Genomic DNA, 13986 nt, shown 5'->3' with positions numbered 1-13986 from the left:
AAGATTCTGCTATGCTGGTGGAATGAGCTCTTAAAAATTAATAAAAGTGAGCTGCAGAGAAGTTTAAAATATATATATATATATAATATATATATATATATATATATATATATATATATATATATATATTATATATATATTCCTTCCTCCTGTCTATCTGTAGACTGAGATTCATATCAGCCACATGTGTGAACACATCAGACTTTCCTGAGAATTTTTGTCAGCACGTTGTGACTCCGGACTGATTTAAAAACCCTGAAAGTTGGGCTCATCCATTTCAAGGCAACAGCTTTGTCCCTGCGTGAGAAGCTGGGGGGAAGATATTAGGGGCACTCTCTGAACTCATTGCTGATTTCTAAAATACTAACGGTCTCAAGAACCCGAGTTAGAAAGAGGATGATACAATGCTTTAAATTCTCCTGGTTCAGTGCAAGATAGTTGGCAGAGGAGGGGGAGAAGAGGGCAAGTTCTCCTTTGTGAGGAGCTGCTGACAAAATTCTGTGGATCTCAGGAGGCTACCTAAAGCACAAGAGCTCCGACCATCCCGGGGCTGCTCTAATAATCTGCTCATGAAGACATCCATTCATTCCACCGACTTCCGGTATTCCGCTGCGGGTGCTGCAAATACCGAAAGTTAGAATAAATGTCATGGTGCGTCGGATTGAGGGTTAGGAATGCAGAGGTTAGCAGAACATTTCCTGCTTACCTTGTTGGCGTTTGGAAAAGGCACATCCCAAGATGAGATAAAGAAAGGAGGCAAGAAATACATAAATGTGTGTATGTTTACATATGGCCAACTTAGAACATGCAAGTTACACTTTAAAAGGGGCTTTTAAAATCCACTTACGAATATAAACTAACCATTGGAACCGAAAGAGTTAAGGTCTGATCTGGGGGGATCCACCCTCCTTCTGAGACCCTGGCACTCTTTTACCACTTGCCACATTCTGCTTAGAACTGCTAGTTCATTTTCCACATGCCGGCCTTGTAAATTCCTTCAGAGCAAGGACTGTGTATTCCTGGCATTGCCGTTAGGGGCTTGCCCAGACTGGTCAGCTTCGGTAGACCACCAGGAACTCTCTGTGGTTGATTAAATAGCTCTTCCTAACACCCCAGCCAACTTGAAGTGCAGCCTGGGGTCCATCTTGCAGGTATCTGACAGCATGGGATATTAGTAAAAAAGCTTAATCCTCACCCACAGTGTTCTTCTAAAAATTTAGGACAGGATGAGTCTCCCACATCTTACAAATACATTTTGATTGCTTTCAGCAGAGGTCTGACTGGTTCTTTGAATCAGCCCTGGCTTGATGTTCAGGTGTGATATATTCGGAACAGTAACCCAGTAAATCAGATTCAAACCGTGCCCACGATGTACGTCCCAGATTCACACGAAAAGGCAAAAGTTGGGTTAGAATTTTCTCAATGATTCTCTATCCAGTTGGTGGGAACGAAGACCCCCAAATGCTGTGATGTGAAGCAGATGGGAAATAAAACAAAAGAATTCACAACTCGTGTTAGACTGAATTGAATGTCTTTAATTTCACACAATGAATAACATATGAATAGGATTAACTTTTTTTTTTTTTTAATAGTTAAGTGCTCTATACTGTGCTAACCTGATCTGGTAGCGAAAAAGACGGAGCTTTCTTTTAGAAAAAATGTTTAAAACCCAACATCTAAGACCATGGAGGAGCATGACAGTAAAGCATGCCAGATGTATCTACGCCTCAAATAACAGCAAGTCCATGTTCATTTTAAATGTACAAAAATGCTTTATGAATAAAAACTGTTACAAAAAGAACATTTCAAACAATGTACAATTTTCTTGCCTCTATATTCAATAAAATACAAATACATTTTTTTGTTCTAAAATATGTTTACATACAATCAAAGTAGAACATGCAAATTACACTTTAAAAAAGGCTTTTAAAAACCACTTATGAATACAAACTAAAAATTAGCCAGCACGACTTGTAAGACAATCTTGTGCCCCATTTTTTTTCTTTTGAAATATATATATACATATTTAACACATCATGTGCATTTATTATTATTTAAGAAATAGATTTTTTTTTTTTTTTTAAAAAGGAAGAAAAAGAAAGACACCAACCTAGGTTGGAACTGCCCTTTTGTGTTGACCAGTGGCAGCACTTTTCAATTTCCCCCCCTTTTAGTGTTTATTATACCTGGGCAAGTGGGCAATAGATATCCAGGAAGTTTCTGATATGTGCTTCTAAGACTGTTCCCCAAGTGACTGAGACCAACGAGAAAGGCAGACTCATCTGTGGGGCGAACTCTCCAAGAAACAAGAGGCAGGGGGAGCCTTGTATTGTGGAAAGAAATTTTAAAAAACACCAAGAAAATGCTACGGTATATTACAGTTCGAGTTTCTAGGCACTGTGATGATATTATCTGTAAGCTCTGGCATTTGGACCATTGTGATGCTACAGGGTAGTGTTGAGAATAATGTCTATATTTATCTACTTTTACATAATGAAGATTGAAAATCCTGCGATATAACACTTAAATGGCTTTTGAGGCATTTCGGCTTCTGCCACCCCTTCTTTCTCCATGCTACAGTTGGCATTTAAAGGCTTTGGAAATATATGTATAGACTTTAGACAGTTCCCAGGTAAATCTTCCTAGCGGTAGGGAAAAAAAATATTCCCCAAAAGCTCATTATCTGAATATTGTTGGGTAATAAGCTGTAAGATCGGAATTTTCTACTTAAGTCCTAAAACCAAATCCTTTAGGATTTGCATGTAGTACATCACCTTATACTGTAATTCTGTCACCACTTGCTTATCATATTTATAGACGCAGCAATGTGCAGAACACAAATTCTGACTGCCATCGAAGATGGCCTCCCACTCCAGACCGCAGCCAAGTAAACATGCTAATCCTCTGTCAGCCCTTAGTCACCTACTCTGGGCTGTCAGTGGCTGTTGAGTCCTGGTCCTGCCAAGTCACAAACCAGCCCCTAACATGCTCTCCTTTCCTTTGACCTGTCTTCCGTGGGTTGTAGCCAGAGCCATGCCACTAGACGAAGTTAAACTTCTGTTCCTCTCCTTTGAGATGAGGGGTTGAAAAGCAAGTGGCTCCCCAGCCACTTAGGGAGGTGGATCAGAGACTCATCATCCCCTTCAAGGAGGTTTTGATATTATCTCGATTTAATCCTTTGCTTACCCCTAATCGGACTCCCTCTATTATAAGTGGGTTCACTCCTGCTTGCTGAAGGCAAGCATTCCAGAAAAGAAAACTAAGGGATTCCTCTTATAATAAAATACTTTGTGGAGCTGTGTATGGAGTCTGGTGCATCCCAAAGGATATCTTTTCTAAATAAAAACGCAGCCACAGAAGGCACTGTTGGCTGGCTGGAGACTTCTAATCTGGGTTCTCTAACCAACCAACAAGATATGAAACTAGACTGGACCAATGTTGAGCCAAGAGAAGAGAGGGAAAACTAATGGAAAAGGGATGGATGGAACATAAGGAGATGGTTATACCAATGAGATGAGTTATAAAAGCAAAGGAAAAAAAAATGCGTGTTACTGAGGGAGGAGCTGGGTGGTGGCGAGGGAAAGCCGTGCAGGTGACTGCACCTGCAAACAGCTGTGTAGTATGTCTCAGTTTTGGTCCTCTGCAGTTTTCTAATCTATTCTTAGGATTGAAAATGGAGAGGATTTGCATTTACCTCACATGACAATTGAAGAACTGAATTTACGTATAAGTTCCAACTCAGCTGTATCTCTCCTGGCATACCTTTTATTGGTTTGAAAATTCCAGTTATCTGAAATTTCTCACCTACTAGAGGTGAACGCCAATTAAGCTTCGGGTCCTTCTTTAAGAAGCTTAGAGTGCCAGCTCACTCTCCTCTGCAGGAAGATTAGTCTGCTCACAGACTTGGGAGGGGAAATTGTACAACTCTGAAAGGAGGAGGGCAAAAGAAAGAAAGGAAATGATTCTCAGATTCCAACAGGAGAGAAACGTCTTTACAGCTTAATTGGAATGAAAATAGTTGCTCTTTCATAGCAATGGTGGGGTGCTTGGGGCTAATTTAAAACTTCCTCTCTGGTGACTTTGGAACCACTCAGACATGGCTATGGGAACGACAAATTGAAGTGGCAGGTTTGATTTTGCTGTTCAACTTGTGTGAAATGCCAAAGGTCAACCTAGGTCACAAACTGAGTATCTACCATACAAGCTTTAAAGTACAGGAGAATGCGTTACTTTACACTTATATATTGCTAGGATTAAATGCCACTGACCTAGTGGGCAGCAAATGATGTGAAGTCCATGGTAACTGCACAGAGCAGGGTGACTCCATGGGTAATTTCAACCACCTGATGGTGCCATGACAGAGCAGTGACGTTTGCCAGCATGTTAACTTGGAATTTTTAAATTTACTCCCATAGATACCCTATCCCTTATTCTCTTATGTTCCCAACAAAAATCCATTTCTCTTTTAAAGGCAATATGTTATGTTCTGAAGTAATAATACAATTCCAGCCAGTCCCAACTTCCTGTAAAGAAACTTAACAGAGAAACCAGATACTCTAATTCCCATTAGAAAACTTAATTTTGTCTCTCAGTGTCTCTCATCTACCATGCCAGGTATTGGATGTCTTGGGGAAGGTAAAGGGAGGAGGGAGGGAGGAAATTGAAAATACTTATTTGAAATTTCCACATGTGACTTTTAGAAAACATCTACGGCAATGGAATGACTTCATACTGATTCTGAGTCTTCTTAACATGTTACTTGGGCTGTGGAAATGGATAATAGAGATGGAATATCTGTCCACGCTAAACCAACGGCTAGAGTACAACTTGGATGAGAAATGTACAGTTGAAATTGACCATTTAAAAGACGATTTGTCACACACAGTTTGCATCCATGCAGACTGATAGATTTATAATTACATTATGTACAAAAATGTTTTAGTTTATTAAGGCAACCACAATTTGGATACTATTTCCAAGGTGGCTTGATACAATTGGAGTGGTGATACCCTTGGAGCTTTTTGTTTATTTATTTATTTTTCAGATAAGAACACTTACTCCCATTTGCTTTTAAGAAATAATTACCAAGAGATAATGGACTTCTATTGTCATTTTGTTTTCTTTTTTTCCCATGACCTATGATAGTTATTAGTATGAAAAAAACAACAACAAACATACCAAGGCATTGCAGACACTTATCTTTCTGGTGGGTCTGGGGTCTCAGTTTTTGGTAATTTGTCAGTTATGTCATTTGCTGTGGGGTATTAAAACCATTTTATTCTTCCTATATCTGATGATATGTTTTAAGTATAAAAATAACCTGGTTGAAACCTGGGTCAACATATCCTCAGCTGCTCTAAATCACTCATTAAAAAGTATCAATACTGAGTATCTGTTTTGCAATGACTGGGATTTAAAGCCAAGTTCCTTGGGACAGCATGCCAAGGGTGAATGTTAAAACACAGGTAAGGTTTACATTATTTAGGTGAGTATCAAGGAAAAGAAGGCAGCCAGTAAGTTAATGAAAAAATATATGGAAGTACATAATGGGCAAAGGAAAAGTAGGGACACACAATGCTAAAATCAGTGTTATGTGTGGTAGAGGAGGCATACAGAAGAACATGAATGCAAGTCCAAGGTTGCCTATCACTAGAATTCCACCTTCTCATGACATGAGTCCATCTGAGAAACTATCGTGAACGGAAAGATTCAGGTCACCTGAAGACGATTTTGATGCCCAAAGCCTAGCCAAGCTTGAAAAATCAAAAGAAATAAAAAACCAATTAAATGGAAGTGGGTTACCACAAAGCCAGTTGAGAAATTTGCAGCTTTTCTCCCCTTGGAATGTTTCCTAATTGAAGGTATTTCCCTTTCAATTTTCCTGGCCAGCAAATGCAATGGAATCGAGGGTGCACCTTGGATGTAGGAGGTCAGGTGGTCAGAGAGCGCCACCAGCTTTCTCCTCTTTGATGGGTCTTCTCCAACTCACCTGCAAAGGCTCTAGCCTTACCGAAGAGCCGCTGGGTTGGGAACTGCTGTCAAGCACAGACAAGCTTCTTTTGAAGATGTCCCCCGCCCCTGCTTTGCTTTCCCAAGAACTACTGATGGCTCAAACCCGTCATCTGGCCCGATTCTGCCTGCTCAGCTTCTGGAGAGAAGAGCAACGGTGTCCCTGCAGCGGGGGATTCCGCCCCCACCCGGCTCACTGCACTTCCAAAGCGTCAGTTCCCCCAGCCCCAGGTTCAGACGCCCAGACCCACCCTAGGGAAGGACTTCGCTCTCACTCCCTCGGGATTTCCTCTGCCTTTTGGCCTTCACCTCCTCTTCCTGGGGCAGGGGCTGCGGCGGGGACGGCAGCTGCGGGGGCTGCGCAGGAGGCTGAGGTTTGTGTTTCCTCTTCCCGCCTCCTCGGGGGGTCTTGGGCAGAGGTGGGGGCGGCGGAGGGGGAGGCGGCGGGGGTGGGAGGGGCGGGGGCGGCGGCGGGGGCAGGGGCGGCGCCTCCCGGGCCATGTGGATGACCGCCTCGATGGTGGCCATGATGGTGTCTTGGCTGGCGGCGGGCTCCAGCACGAGTGGGCTCAGGCTGGGCTTCTGACCCCTTTTGCTGGGCAGGTCGATGCATTTTTCCAGCACCGGCATTTGGTCTCTGGAGTCCTCATCGAACGGGGTGGGCTGCTTTCGGGGACGCCCTCTCCTCTTCTTGACGAAGTTGTTGCCTGTCTTTGATTGTCTCTGCAGCCGCTTGGCCTTCAGGATCTTGTTCACGTGGTCCAGGTTCTTTTTGGTGGACAGAATCTTGGTGTAGTTGCACATCTTCCGCACCTCGCACTGGATGGCTTCGATCTCCCGCCTCTTGAATCGTTTCTTCAGAGAGGTGCTGGCTGCAGGAGGGGAAGACAAAAAAAACTGAGCACAGGATGTCAGCGGCCTTAAACCTAGGCTTTTCGGTGACAACTGGCATTCTATTTGGCTATGAAGATTATGGAGAGTTAATGCTATGGATATGACTTAGTACCCAATAATCTTCCTTTTCTTAAATTAAAATTAAACAGGAGAAACATCAGTTAAATATCTTTTGTGTACAAAGCATTTCTATGTATATTATTTCAATCTTCAGAACAATTCTGTGAAATCCTCTTGTTCCCATTTGAAAGATTTGGAAACTGAGGCTCACGCCATGTAAGGAGCGCTACCTCAGGAGTCAGTGTCAGAATCACACTATAAGTTTCTCTTATTATAGCTTTTATTTTTTATGGCCCTTTGACACTTGATCTGATTCAGTGTAGCATTAGGTTATACTTGCTCTTTTAGTAGAAAATGTTGAATGGATAGGATGACAAGCAGCCCTCCATCATCAAGCCACCTGGGTCATTCATATATACTATCAACCTCCAAAAAGAGATGCCTTGACCTGAACTGGAATACGTAACTGAACCTATTTTATTCCTAACCCTCCTCCACTGGCAGAAGGCAGGATTATTTTCTGGGACACTCTATTTGGGATGACACCATCTCTCTAACCCCCACCCCTCCGCCCCCAAATGCTCTGGACTTGTCAAGCTGCCTGATGATGTCCACTTGATCACATCCTTAACTAGTTCATCCTCTGGGAACCTGAAGGGAAATATCAGCCAGGCGTTTCTGAATCATTTACACTTGTGCTACCGGCTATTGTTTGCAAAGAGCTCTTTTCATGTCCTGGTGGCCAGATGCTCCTCCAGTTTATGAGCCAAACTTCTAGTCTCAGGAAGTCCCGTACTGCCGCCACTAAATAGCCTTCAGAACTGCTTCATTTTGAAGTTTAGACACCATAAAGTGTGAATGGCTTCAAGACGTAGCAGACTTTTCCTCCGTTAGGTTGTTCTTTTTCCTTATGTTGTTCACAAACAGGCACACATATATATGCATGTACACACACACACACACACACGGGCACTCACGTATACTTTGCTGCCCCATCTTCACAGCGGCCTCTCCCTCTGGCCATTTATAAACTTAAGAAGTATGTCCTCATTTAGTTCTTTGCTATTATAATTTCCCCTAAATGCTCAATTCCAAAGAAGCCCAGATGTAGGGTTGAAGATGTTGACCCTACCAAATGTCTCAGGACTCTAAGGAAATGTGTTTCATTTTAGCAACATGGTTTGTTGTGTTAGCCCCAATTTTTTCAACTTAGTGGTGGAGAAGTGGAATAAATATCGTGAGATGACGAAAAAAGTCCAAAAATGTGGGTACCACTCTCATTTATTCTTGGAAACTCCCACTTGGTTCTTTCCCATGTTTTACCCCATTTGTCTCTCATGCTGTGCCCAACACAGATCTGCAAGAGGGTTTTATTTGAAGTTATTTACACCACTCGCAGCGTGGAGTGGGAAGCTCTGAGTTCCACAGGACCGGTCAAAATGTTACTGCTTTTGGTCAAAGGTCAAAGGAAGACTTACTGAGCAATGAGTAACTACGAAACAATCTTTAAAATCAGTTATAAGGATCAAAAGAGAACAAAGCCAGAGTAACCTTCTGACTGTAAAAATGAAATTTTTGTAGTGTTAGTAAAAGGAAAAGTTTGCTTGATTGTAAGTTTTCTGAGGCAGGGAACCAACACTTGCTGGTCGTTCTGTCCCTCCTGGGTGTAGCGTGGTGCCTTCTACATGGAAGGATTTAAAAATTGTTTCTGGACTGATGAAGCACACTAATCATTGTTGCCTTGCAGTTATATTCTTCTCTAAGAGTTCTAGTTTGGATTTTTAAAACAACCACTGCAGATACAGTGACAGTAAGAGTTAGCAGGCCAACACGTGAGAGCCAAGCAATTTACCCTGTCCACATAGTTTATGAGTAAATGAAAACCAGTCAGAAATACTCCACAAAACTTCGGCATTACTCCAAATACAGATTCCATTTACAGTTTACCCTCTCTGTAGTTTATACCATCCACAGGGGAAGAAAATGCTGTGATATATACTAGAACATGCATCTACAAAGTAGATCACTTTGGGCAATTAGTTCGGCAATATTTGACCACGTAAAGCTTGACTGGAAGCGTCCATGAACAGGATCATTTGGGGCAATGATAACCAATGGACGGTCTCCCTCAGTGTATTTTTTAGCATCAAATGCCAAAAACAAACTGAAAAAGGAACCTTTTAGATAATACTATATTCAATAATTTTTTATACGCTGCATATTTTTTATTAAGCCCTTGCGTTAAAAATGATTATGAAATAAAAATTCGTTCTGAATAGTGTAAGCCTACCAAACAGTACTAAAAATATCATAACCAACTCCTTTGTACCCACCATTCACATTTAATCAATGTTAACTTCGTGCCGTATATGCTTTAATTTTTTTAAAGAAAGAAAACATTATAGATTCAGCTAAGTCAGTGATGCCCTCTCAATTCCATCCCCTTCTATTTTCATGCTTGTTTTCATACTTTTACTGCATGCACACGGACCCATATCAGTACAAATTAAAAGTCTGAAACTACCTAATATTGGTCATGCTGTAAGGAAGTGTGAACACTTGTACACTGTTGGTGGGAGTGTAAATTGGTATAATCATTCTGGAGGGCGACTGGGCAGTAACTTCTAGAGTTGAAGATGGGTGTGCTCGATGCCCCGGTGACTCCATGTCCAGGTTGCCTCCTTTACTCATTTGTAACAGGAGGCCAAGGACATACAAGGATGTTCCCTAAAGTTCTGAAGACTGAAAACCTACATGTTAATTAAAGGGTAATCAACCAACTGTGATAAATTCAAACAATGGAATATTACACATCTGTTAAAAGGAGTAAATTCCAAATAAATACTGTAACATGGTTAAGTTAAAAAAAAAAGATTGAATAAAAATGTAAATACTAAACGTATTTTTAAGTGTGCCATGTATGCAAATTGAAAACAACAACAGAGATCCCTTGAATTTTTATTTCATTTTCCATGTCCAGGTGTGGACGTTTAAAGGTACCAGAGTGCTCAAAGTCAGCAGAGAGCCAAAGATGGGGTGGATGAGAGGTCAGTATCTCTTCCCTCCAAAGCTATCTCCTGGGACTTTATTAAGCCTCTAGAGTAGCGCTGTCCAATAGAAATTTCTGCAGTGGTGGAAATGTTCCTTATCGGTGCTGTCGGGTACAGTAGCCACTAGACACGAGGCTACTAAGCACTTGCGATGTGGCTAGTGTGCCTGAGAACAGTGAATTTCTAATTGAATTAAATGTAAATAACTACATGCAACTAATAGCTACTGTATTGGGCAGTGCAGCTCTAGACCTAACCATCTCGAAATATACAGGACACACTGGGATTCACTCAATAAAACACAAAGACTGTGGGAAACTCTGGGCAAACAACCTGGTGTCTTCAATAACAAGATGCAAGGAGAGACTAGCAGGGGAAGAGGGTGGAAGTGTAAATTAAAAGAGACCTAAGAGAAAAAATGATCATATTTGGATGCCAATTTAACTAAACTGTCCAAAGAGATCATATTTCATGAATTCATGGAAATGTGTATACTATCTGGGCATTTCATGATATTCTATAATTATTGTTAATTTTCTTAGATGTCACCATCGCCTTGGGATCATTCTTTTTGAAAAGTACCTGTCATTTAGAAGTAACTACTCAAATATTTATAGATGAAATCATATGGTATCATCTGGATGGACTTCACAATAATAAGGAAGGGAGGAGGTATGTGGAAGCATTGATGAAACAAGATTGACTGTCATCCTTGTGAGTGACAGAGCTTCTGCTTTGTGCAGGTGCCGCTGGAAACCAAGTTGGACACGGATGAACCTCTTATCTTCTCTGGGTCTCTTTTTCTCATCTGTGACATTGGAGCCTTAGACTATATGCTCTCAAAGTTCCCTTCTAAAGATTGTTATAATTCTTTCCTGTACTCATTATCAACTGCCTTGCCCAATGTGAGGTGAGTTTCTACACATTTATTTCATCTAATAATTCTGAAATCCTACAGTGGGGGGAGGACTTTGGACTTGGCAGGGTTTGCTATTCACAAATCTTTCTCCTTATTGCTTATGATTGCACTGTCCCTCTAAATGTTTTCAGATTTTTCTCTCTTCAAATTGTTTCATTATTAGACAGTAATTTCTGGGCTCTTGCAGCAAGATTGATTCCATATTTGCTGTCTTTCCTATAATTGTCCTACATCTTGCCTTTTCTTTGTTAGTTTAAAAAAATAATTATGAGTGGCCAAGGCAAAATGCAAATTCATTTCTTAACTCTGCAATGCAAATCATCTTGTAGACATGTCTCTGTATTTAAAACTGCCATGAAAATACATGATTGAATTGGTTTGGGTCTCAATCTAGATTTTCTATCTCTTCGCTCGCGTTATCAGAGGATTGGCTCATCAGCATTCGTTGATTTTGCCACATCATTTATGATAATCAAAGACTGGACTTAGCACTCTTTTTTTGCACACTGGCTTTAGAGATGTACTGTGGGTGCAACGAGCAAGAGAAGGGCTAACAAGGTGTAGTTTCATAGGTCACCAAGGAATAGGTAGTAATAGTTTGGAGACTGTACTTTGCCCATGTGTAGGACACATCCTAGTTTTACAAGGAAGTTTGGGGTGGGTCAGAGAAGGAAGCAAAATGATCTCTAGACTCATTAGAATTTTTCTGGCTGTTTGAATACCCCTAAGGGGACGCGGGATAATATTGGGGACTGGTGAACTGCCTGGAGTTGAGCTGCCTTCCAGGATGGCCACGGCTGAACACCATCTGCCTCACTCCGGGCAGAGAGGTGCAGTGGGCACTGCACTGTTTGCTGATCTATGTTAGAAGATCCTTCGAAGGCAGAGGCATGACTTTTCTCCCTGGCACAGGTCACTCATGCAGCAGTGCATGATCTGGTACGTAGTACATACTCAGCAAATACAAGCTCAAGGGAACTCAACTGTTCAATGTTCTCCCATGCAAATGGCGCATTTTTTTTTTTTTTTTTTTTTACTTTGTACTTCGCTCTGTAATGATCTCTTGTTTTCCTAATGCTGCTTATCATTTTATATTTTTTAATGGGATGTGTGAAGCAACTTGCCTTGGCATGCAAACTTTCTCCATTCTTCCTTAGAATTTAAATTGATCTATAGTCGTGGCCTCAAAAGTGCTTTTGACAAAGATGGCAGCTTGCCTCTGTGAGTGAGGCCTCTGCCCGGCAGGGCACATCTGAGCTCCTGCTGGTCATCTACAGTGCAGCTTTCCAGTTTGGAAGCCGTCATTTAGAATAAAGGTTTGCAGATGTGGGGGATTTGTCACCATATAAAGGTGCTTCCATTCGGTTCCACTGTTTTGGCAATTTTGTTGCTGAAAATGATATATTATAACCTATAATATCCCTGAAATCTGCAAATGAAAAAAATCTTGGAAACAGTTAATTTCGAAACGAACAGTTTCAGAGATGTGAATTCATTAGAAAATGCAATCCTTTGGATATGCAAGAGCATTGGATTATTAAGAAGAAGATGGTTAGCCAGATTTCAACAAAAACCTTTGGTTAATTGATGGATGGGATTGAAAAAAAAACAGGATTAAGCAAAATGATGCACTTTCTCCTTTTGGATCTATGTTTATGTGAAATAGCCTTTGAACCTACTACATCCATATTGGAATACACTGAATTCGGGATCAGATCTTCATCTGTTTTATCACAAGTGTTAAAAAAAAAAACAAAAAAAAAAACAGACATTTTTTCAAAAAGAAGTATTCAAACTCAATCACTTTGGCCCTCCTTAAAACATCATTAAAAATATTAAAATTACCATAAAGTGTTGATGACAGTAAAAATGCTTTTGCTTCCTTAATAATAAAAAGTTAAATGCTATTTAAAATTATTTTAAGATTATATATCTCATATTTATTTCAACTTTTTAATATTTTAAAAGATGAATGCATATAATCTGAATATGTATTTGCATATTCTGTTCAAAACAATGCTATGGAAATCACCACATGATCAAAAATTTGGACTGCTTTAAAGTTTTCCTTTCTTTTTCTAAGCTCCTGAAGAGTTTATTCAGTCAATATTTAATCCTAGAAAATCTTTACTTTACATGAGTGCATGGCTTAAGAAGTGTTAAAGCTTCTTGAAGACAGATCGTACGTGTTCTTCCTACCCCTCATGACAAAGAACAGTTCCTTTTTCCTAGTAAATGCTTAATTAATATTTCCTGCTGGATTGTTTCAGATTGCAAGCTCCTAGAGACGAAAGCCTGGATATCATTAATCTTTATATTCCCCAGAGCACCTTTAATTGAATTGCATGCAAATCTAAGGCAGTCACATGAGTGTCCTATCCATGGAGATCTTCTGGAATGGGATTTGAGGCACCTCCTTTATTTGCTTAGGCAGTTCTGAGGTCCTGGACCCTAGGTTTTCAGAATCCCTGACTTCTCTGACTACAGGGAAATAATACCCGTCATTTCATGAGCTGGGTTTTGGACAAACCACTGGTGACTTTGGACAGATAAAGGCAGCGGTAATTTGTCTCCAGAGAGAGCCTGAGCCAAATAGGAGCACTGCTAGGTTGCTCAGGGAACCTCTAAAGAAGGTAACCAGGACTTTGGCAGGCCTGGGAAAGTTAGGTGAAGGGAAAGAGCTCCGAGATCAGAGAATTAGCAACAGAGGAGATTGCAGCTGCCTATAAGGCATACTGTATGTACTCATGAACAGGAATGACCCAGGATGGGTCTACAGAAGAGTCTTTTAAGTCTAGGAGTTTTTCCAGGGTGAAACTTAATAGGGTCAGAGTGGCTTCCTAGGCGTTTGGAGAAGAGTGAATTGTGAGTCGCTGCACTCAGAAACGGAGGAATAGTAGGGCCATTTAGCCCTAGTCTGTTTCAGTCAACCTTGGCTTTTGTATGTTGCGTGTGGCTCAGGACCCAGCAGACTGACTAGACAATGTGAAAGGCTAGATCGAAATGTAGCTGATGCCAAAAAGTTTGACGCTACATCTGTTGAGTCTCACAGCA

The 13986-nt window shown here is 40.9% G+C and overlaps 1 protein-coding gene across 2 annotated transcripts in view; it reads right to left on the bottom strand.

Moving 5' to 3' along the window:
• Positions 1–1514: 1514 nt before the first annotated feature.
• The window catches only part of SETBP1 (SET binding protein 1), a 346918-nt gene continuing 334446 nt past the window's right edge, over positions 1515–13986 (bottom strand). For both annotated transcript variants that reach the window (XM_074340043.2, XM_019739686.3), the window contains exon 6: positions 1515–6881. In XM_074340043.2, coding sequence (XP_074196144.2) covers positions 6262–6881 — 620 coding nt within the window. In that variant the 3' untranslated portion in view covers positions 1515–6261. The remainder of the gene's footprint in view (positions 6882–13986) is intronic.

Source organism: Rhinolophus sinicus, chromosome 4, assembly GCF_057876585.1.
Source record: "Rhinolophus sinicus isolate RSI-liver-muscle chromosome 4, RSI-T2T, whole genome shotgun sequence".
NCBI lineage: Eukaryota > Metazoa > Chordata > Mammalia > Chiroptera > Rhinolophidae > Rhinolophus > Rhinolophus sinicus.
The sequence above is the reverse complement of the archived record's forward strand: the minus strand, read 5'-3'. Positions and strand labels throughout refer to the sequence as shown.